Genomic DNA, 9172 nt, shown 5'->3' on the forward strand with positions numbered 1-9172 from the left:
CTTTTAGCTTCACTGAACATGACTGTTCCCAAAGACACGATGTGGCAACGTGATCAACCACCACCTTCCTGATTTCCAAGAAGTTATTTAATGAATTCAATAGTGTTTCTCACCTTTCTTGTTAAATCGCTGGCTCTTACAACCTTCTTTCGCTCCATTTTGGCTTATTAAAATGAGAAACCGTATTGAATTCAAGAAAAAAACGTATGGCAAAACAAGAAGATGGTGGCGGTTGATCTCGCAGCCACATAGTGTCTTTGGGAACAGTCAAGAATCACATCTTCAATGAAGGTACAAGTGACCTTAAATGTTCATTTAGCCCTTTCATTCTGCATTTAGATGCATTTGAAATTCTTCTCTGCATGAAAAACTCTTAAAATGTAAAACTATAAAAACATGTTTTGTGGCTTTCTGCAATGGATGAACTGGATTTACATTATTTCTTATGGGAAAAGTTGATTTGCTTAACGTCTGTTTCGGTTAGAGTCGGACCTTCTGGAACGAACTGAGGCTAACCAAGGTTCCACCGTAGAAGAAAAAACAGAAATGACATATTCCAAATAAAATGGTGACACGTGTTCTACGCACCAATAGAATCAACGTCAAGTAAGATATCAATGATTCTTTTTCATAATGTGTAAAAAGTTTATATTTATTGTAATATTAAACCAGTGTTGTGCATAAAAATTCAAAGAATACGCACGTTCATATTTGAGGTACTTTTATTTACAAAGCCTGTTAAGAGATCCCCATTGTTCTGCACAAGTAGAAGTCTGACAAATATGTTCCTGCCGATAACCTGCAAAAATCAAGAAAATGACCATGAGATGACCTGGACATGATAGAAAATTAAAAGATCAAAATTACAGATATTATGATGTTGATCACAACTTAAAACAGACTTGACATGCTCGTAACAAAATCTACAATTTTGGCATTTTAATAAAGGCAGGTATAACAAATCAATACAGAAATTCTAATCACCTCAGAGGACCTTTTACTTCTTCAGGAGCTGATGTCTGACAACAATGAAGGGAAATGCAAAGCCACTGCCGAAGAACACCACCATCATGCCCAGCAGACGCCACTTGTTTTCCACGGAAAATGGAAGGTTCTTTAAAAGCACAATGGTTTAACAGGTCAGTCAAGTAATGTCCAGTTATGTGACACAAGTTAAATACTTCTTTCCTTTACACACATTGCACAGAGACCTCTTATTTAAATTTATGTTTCAAATTAGTCATCATTTAAAGCAGTGTGTAATGTGTCTATACAAAACCAAAAAGAGAAGCAGCAAAGAGCATAACATGATAAAGCATCTCAGAAAGTTTAAACGACCATGCATTCTCATTGATGCTGTGAGTGACACTGCTAACCTAAGGAACTATTTGTGTATGTCCTCCACAGCACACACCAGGGACAACAGATATGCTAACTGGCTAATTTCCTCCTTGTTAACGGGACCAGTCGGTAACAACTTAATATACGGAACAATATCCACACGCACGCATCTAATTCGTTAACATGGCGTTAATGTTGTGGTTGTATCACGAATGTGTGTATTATTTAGTATTAAAATTAACTAGCTAGCTTAGCAACAACGCTTATGCTAACAAGAGGCTGCCTGTCAAAAACATACCGTCTTCAGTGTATATTCGAATATTATTCTGTTAGCACGTAGCCAAAATAGAAGTTACTTGTACTGTTTTACTTGGCTGGAGAGACATTGCAACCATAATGTGTACGACATGACCTCCATATTACCTTAGCACATACATAGGCTCCGTACATGTATCAGGCCGCAATTTATATTTACCTCCTTTAACCTTAGAATTTTGCTTTGCATTGATTGTCTTACATTTCCCGGTCCTTCAGCATAATGTGAAGAACGAACCGCCGACGTCGCGAATCGCCTTACAGCTTGTCCCAGCATGATTTCGTCTTGGCTTCAGTGCTACGTTGCTATCCGCGACCTTCTTGTTTCTGCGAGAGTGTGTGTGTGTTTCAGCAAAGACGGAAGTGATGCTGGGAAACGCTGAAGCGCATGGGAAATGTAGTTCACACTAAGGCTGCTCACATTAGCGTCCCACTTAGCGATATCGAAATGTACTACATGAAATAAAATGGTTATATGAGTAAGTAATTGAATTTAATGCATTATTTTAATTTAAAACACTAAGACTGATCGGAGATTGACCACACCGGCGGAGGACTGAACGGTGCAGCCATCAGTCTGTTTAATAACACCCACATCAATAAAAGGCAGACATACCGTGTATGCATTTGCCCACTGATATACAGTATTTATATATGTATACTGTGTAAACGTGTGTGCACTTATGTTTAAAAACGTGATTCATTCATCTGTGAGGTATATATAAACTGTAGTATATACTGTATGTGTGAGCATGTGTCACTGCATATATAGATATACCTGCTCGAAAATGATACACTGCATTTCTTTAACAACTGCACATTTCAACCCAGCACATTTGCATTTAGGTTTATGCTCTGATTGCACAATATTGATACGCAAGTACTGATAATACACAATGTATGTAGGAACCTGTGTTTGTTTTTTTCATTGTATTCTATCTGTATTTTTCTTTTTTACTTTCATTTTTTAATGACTTATTTATTGTTGTTCACACTATACTGTCTGTAAACGTGGCAGAAGGGAAATATAATTAACATGAAGGTAATTCAATTAATGTCAATAGGTTTTCTTTGTTCCCCCACATCTGCAGTGATAAATCACTTTCACTTGGAATTTAAAATATGGCTAGTATCTTTATTTATATTTCTTTATGGTTTTATTTAGTCTTTTTTAGTTCATTTACAAGGAAAAGCACAAAAAGGTAACAAAAATGATGAATTAAATGATGACACATTTCAGTGGTGTGAAATCTAGCAGCTAAAAGGCATGTAGTGCGTTTCTTTTAACTAGTTTTCTAATAATGGCAACAACCTTCATGCTATTAGACCTATTTATGAATATTTTGCAAACGGGATGGTGTGAAAAACTTGTTTCAGTGTGTCAATACAAAATAGGATGAATTTTTGAGGATGAATTTCTTCCAGTTTTTGTATTGACATGTCAGATCATATTATTTCATGGCAGAGTTAGTGATAATTGTAAGATTCCAAGCTTGTCAGCAAAACATGCTAATCAGTGCCTATTTCTCTCACTTGAGAGGTGTTTATTGAGCCGTGCTCCTCTGCCTCTCTTCCCTGTATAGAGCCAGCCTGTTTTTCATTACCTCATTCATTTAGTTCATATTGAGGTTCATGGTGAAGCATATTAAATAGAACACGTGCGCTGTCAGAATAAAGCATGTTGGCCTGAAGTTAATACACTGATATACATCAGTCATTTCTTTTAAACAGCCCCCCCCCACTCCACGTTCTATTTAAATATTGCACAGCACAAAGTCATGTCCTTTCTTCTTGTTGCCAGAATTGGAGTAAAACACCGCATGTGAACTCATTCAAAAGGTATCCATTATAAAAAAAGAAAAAAACCCACCCCAAGCAAGTGTAAAAAGTATTTGAATAGAACTGCAGACACCTATCAACTTTTTAAAATGAGATGCTTAAAATGCACCTCGTATCATGGAAACATAGTCAAGGACAGCTGACAGCGGGAAAAATGAATTTGCAATAAATAAATCAACACAACTTCTTTGTTTTTTTGTGTCATAAATACTTGTCCTGTTTGCACTCATTGCATTGAAACCCCTCTTATAGGCCTGGCTCCAGGGTGAGGTCTGGGGAAGGTACAGTTTCTTGACATCTTGTAATAAATTCATTCAATGAAAAATCTCACATCCGGGGGATCCAATCTGGTTTTCGGCCTAATCGTGGAATACTGAATTAGCACACGTGTGCTTTGTGGAGACTGAAAAAGCATTTGATCGTGTCCCTTTGGGTGTTCAGAGAAGAGGCTTGGTTTTGCATTGTCATGTTGAACTTGTTGATGGTGAATGTTGGAGGCTGCCCTTTAGCATCTGTTGTCTTCATTGTGGTTATAAACAGCATAGTCATAGCGTGTGATGGCGGCCTACGGATCTCATCTCTGCTCTGTGCCGACAATGCGGTCCTGTTGGCTTCATCTGACTGTGACCTTTGGCGTGTGATGAGAATAAGCAGCTCCAAAATGGTTCTCAGTTGGAACAGGGCGGGCTGGAGTTCAAAAGGATCGTGAGATTGACAGACTAAAGTGGTCAAAAATCCCGTTCCTAGCTGATGTCATGTTTCTGCTTTCATTTCCACTTCTGAGATATTTGGAATGAATAAAATGAGTGTCAGTGTGCCTCAAATGGAGTTTACAGTACTTGGCTATGACTTATAGTAAGCCAGTGTTCCTCAGAATGTCATTTATAACACTATGTGCTTTGTCAATGGCCACAAGGGTGCAGGGAAGAAATAAACAAACATACAATGCAAATAATTTCACACTGCTGTCATATGAAATAATAACCTGTATTCTCATTTAAGACGACCAAGGTGATATTACTCTGACGCAGTCATATCTGTAAACAAACCTAATGAGGCTTCCACAGTGTATAATGATATAGTGGGCTCCATGCATAATTACAGTACAATGTAACATTACCAGTTTGATTTACACAGTCATTAGAAAGCAAAAGTATGCCATAAATATCCCGGACTTTACTGTAATTTAATTTTCAGTCTATGGCCGGTTGTACATAGCAGGTTGAACTGCCAAATGGTAATCAATGAGGACAGCATGAGGGCAGTTCATTTTGCGTGCCACTTTAAGGTGTCCTGCGTAATTGCCAGTGATGGGGGCTGACTCGGAGAATTACATTGTCTCAAGGTATGTGGAGAGAAAAGTGAATTATCAGGATTGATTTTTTTTTCATGTGAGGATGCATTAGTGGAGCCAAAAAGAGAGTAGTCTTCATCAGGAAGTGACAAAAGGGAGGTGATATGTCTATTGTGCTTTGGTGAGATTTCCTCACACATCATCAACATCATTACCTTTCTGCTGGTTGCCACCCTTCTGAGGTGGCATCACAAAAAAAAACCCACTGAGCTGAAGTCATATTTAATTCTATTGAAAGTATTGCTCATTTCGTACTGAGCGGCTGCTCAGACCTTTATGTCCAGTAAATTACATTTCTGGTTCTACAGTTATCATCACACATTTCATCTTTGCCATAACCCTTTTGCGGAGGTATCACAAAAAGCCAAAGAAAATGCAAAACACACCAATGGAGTTAATCTTTTAAATGCTCAGATCTCCCATGATTTGTATGTATGATGATAGTTTGAATTCTAAGCTTACATTTGACCATATATTTTTCCAGAAAAACATTTTGAACTTCAAATTGTACAACATTTCAGGTGTTTGACTTTGGAGCTTGCTAGTGATTCACGGGCCAATATATAAAAACAACACAGGGACAACATCAGACAACATCAGACAAACAATTCCAGGTGGACTGTTCCAATCATAGGGTATATTTATAGTAGGACTGTCAAATGATGAATGATTAAATGAGTTTAATCAAATTAATCACAGTTTTCTAATTAATCAACCGTGATTAAACACCATTTGCTATTGTGTGAAATACGTCAATTTTTACTGTAACAAAAAGATATAGTAAATAACAGGGCAGTATTATACTGTATATATATTTGTATGTATTAACAGCTGCAATTGAACTGGAAATTTAACTCAAGCTAAAAGATAGCACACAAATTCCATTTGCCTAACACAAGTCCCTTTAATAATAGCACAACATTTGAATCACACTGTGTTATTAAGAGCCATAAGGGGTTGCGGTCAGTGACACCACGTAATTACCTTCGGCAAGCGCAAGGCAAAGTGCAAGCGTAAGCGCGAGGTGATGCTTTGCCGGTGTTTATCTGTTTGTTTTATTATGTTCAAAATAACTTGCAAAGTTCTGAATAGATTTAGATGAAATTTTCAAGAATTGTCGGAAATGGGGGATGGAAGAACTGAATACATTTTGGGGGTGATCCGGATCACCGATTCTTTAACATTGGGAGCATTTTTGGCATTTGTGCATATAACTCAACAAAAACGGTAAGAGCACTTGGAAAAAAACACAAGGCAAGTTTCCACTAGGTTCTACAAAATATGAAAGACTGATCAAGATAATGGAATAATTCCAGATACTACAATCCAGAATATGAAATCGTAGAAAGACAACAAATGAAGCTATAAAAACATTCAACAAACACCATTATACATATCCAAGACACTGTAGAATCTGGAGTGTGCCAACAGATTTGTTGTATCTTCAAAAGCTCTGGACCTACACCCAGAAGAAAACAGCCATTACGGATAATGCAATCTAAATATGTGGATACAATAAATGTAGGACTAATATTTATTGTGTAAATCACCAAAAATGGTCAGAGCACTTGGAAAAAAATACAGGACAAGTTTCCAACAGGTTCTACAAAATATCAAAGACTGATCCAAAAATTGTAGGATTATTTTGGTGTGAATCACAATATGGAGGTCTAAGCTCTCCAAGTGCTTCTCTAGTTTAAATTAAATTCACATGTTTTGAGTGCAGATGTATTTTCTGGGATTTCTGAGCATACTTAAATGCATCAAATTGTACTTCCGCAGTAAAAATGACATTAGTGAGTGATAAGAATATCCACTTATTGTTTTTCTTAGTCTTTCTCTTTATTTAGACTACACATACACGTGTATCAAAGAGGTTCTTGTGATTTTCGGAGTGTCAGTGAATGCATCTCGAGGTAGTCTAGTGACAATGAGGAACTGTGGTTCCGAGGAGGACTAGAGACGTGTTTGTGAGTTGAAGATACATATATAATGTTCTAGCCCAATGTGGCCGGTGAGTCAAAATGTTTGACCACCCCTGGTCAAGAGCCTGCAGCTAAATCACAATGGGAGTTCATTGTAAGCAGACTGCGCTGTGATTTGACATTAATCTTTATTGTGGATTAGCAGGGGAATTGCAGCTGGTACTGCAATTTCAGGACGACCAGCCCTATGCCCTCTGATATCCAGGGTTAGACTTCTTAAAATAGCATCTCTCCTTTGAGATTTGAGTTCATGCCCCATGCAGTCGTCTCAAAAGCACAATGTTATTCCAATAGAGCTCGGCGACCCTGGCTGTCCTCACCATTACTCTTCTTCTGGAAAGACATGGACACTACTGCAGTCTACATTGCACCAACCAGGCTTGAAAGAATATTAGACAGGAAATTGTAATTAGTTAACATGTCATATGTTTTTTTTACATCAGCTTACACTTTCTACAGGATGTTGGAATTTGTCTGATGCTGTTTGATGGGGTTTAGGTCAGGGCTTTGCCACAACAAACTCATCCAAACCTTCCCTTGTGAACATTTCTTTATTCCCCACGACATAAAAAACAAACAAATAGCCCAGAAAATGACCTCCTTGGTACAAACAACAAGGCTTACCAAAGCAAGGCCTTCTGCTCCATTCTGTCATGCTGAATCATGCTGAGCCCACTGTGAACCTTTTATGCTTGATACAGTACAAGTGATCTAAAAGAAGATTCTGTAATGCTGAAACTTCAAGCTGTGCAAATAAAAACAACTGTCCCCGCAAAGGTCAGTCAGTTTTTAGTCTCTTTTTTTGTCCCACTTTCTCTATCCAGCTACTTCACAGTCTCTTTACTACCTACATTACATTTAAGCCCCATTCTGCCAAACCCTTGAGGCATGACAAAAACTTCAAAAAGGTGTGATGGAAAAATTATTTAATTTGTGTTCAGTTTTACAAAACATTTACGCCTCTAGCATGGATTGTCCCCCCTTTTTCAGGTGGTGATTTGAAAGCGAGACGCGAACTTTGGAGCTTTGTGCCATAGTTGAAAGTGATTTAAACATTTCGCTTTAAAAGGAGCCAAAGGAGCAGAACACCTTGACTCTCTGTGCTTCTTTTCCATTTCTGTGTGCATTTAAACTTTTGTCAAGGTTATTTTGTGGATGCAAGTTTACGTTATCAACAATCTAATGAGGTCCAATACAGGAGATCCATCAGAAAGTGAATTGACATAAGATACTATATTTATTTAACAGTACACTAATGGCCTGTTTTACTAAGATCCCATGGAGAGTTTGGAAGAACAAAGCGGCCGTAAAAGAAAAATGATATCTGACTCATGGCATTGGAGGTTTTGGTGGAGGACGCAAATAAACACAACTGGTGGACTCCAGCAGAGACATTGCATCATCATAATAATGCTAGTGTTTTTTGTCATTGAATATACATGTTTTACACAACAACATGTGGTGGTGGTTTACACTACAGCCTATTAAACGCTGAAAGTTACAATGGATCACATTATGATAATCATGTGAAAAAGGTACTTATATGACGTTATCTGCCTACACATTACTTAGACAGCTGCATATCCACACACTATACACACTATTGCGCTAAGGCACGTGACAGGCGCACGGCTTGTTATAACACCGGCCTACTGTGATGGTGTGTCCATGTCGCTACCGTGTTTCTTTCTGACAATCCAAATATGCTGACAAGCACAACATATTTCATATTTCATTCTCTCTCTCTGTTGCGTCATTGCACATATACCTCCTTCTTGCCACAGTGACCCCAGCCGTATACGTAACACTGTGCAAGTTTGCACCTGCCGTCTGAATGTGCTAAAAAAAAGACACAAAAACACAGACGGCAAACAGGTTTCAGCTTTGATAAATCACAATGCGGGTGCTAAATGATTACATTTTGCATATCCTCCCAATATTTTGTGCATTCTTATAATCTGCATACATTCTGCATATTCATGAAGGCAAACAAGCAACATGGATTGCCCGTGCTATTTTGCTCATTTGACAGATGCGATCTTCAGTGCACCTTTTTAGTTGATCAGCTTTGCGCACACTATCAAATTTGCATATTTTTATACACACAAACCTTTAGTAGATCAGGCCCATAGAGTCCATAGAAGGCCCATAGAAGACCTCAAATCAAAGGTTTCAATGATATCTGTGATTATTTTGCCGATACGTCCTCATAAGATGATGTAATGAACAAAAAAGAGATTTTGTGCTTGAATCTGTCACTTATCTGAGCAACTTATGACACTCACACTTTATATTCAACCATATGAAATTCTTTGGCTTCTAAGGGCTCAAGGTCAAA

General features: G+C 37.9%; 1 protein-coding gene across 1 annotated transcript; it reads right to left on the bottom strand.

The window, feature by feature from the left end:
* Positions 1 to 704: 704 nt before the first annotated feature.
* Positions 705 to 1948, bottom strand: LOC129179770 (cytochrome c oxidase subunit 7C, mitochondrial). The gene is made up of 3 exons (XM_054773452.1): positions 1859 to 1948; positions 985 to 1114; positions 705 to 799 (listed from the first exon to the last, which is right to left on the bottom strand). The coding sequence occupies exons 1-2, from the start codon at positions 1931 to 1933 to the stop codon at positions 998 to 1000; spliced, it is 192 nt and encodes a 63-aa protein (XP_054629427.1). The 5' UTR covers positions 1934 to 1948; the 3' UTR covers positions 705 to 799; positions 985 to 997.
* Positions 1949 to 9172: the final 7224 nt, after the last annotated feature.

The sequence above is a fragment of the Dunckerocampus dactyliophorus genome, chromosome 4 (genome assembly GCF_027744805.1).
Source record: "Dunckerocampus dactyliophorus isolate RoL2022-P2 chromosome 4, RoL_Ddac_1.1, whole genome shotgun sequence".
NCBI lineage: Eukaryota > Metazoa > Chordata > Actinopteri > Syngnathiformes > Syngnathidae > Dunckerocampus > Dunckerocampus dactyliophorus.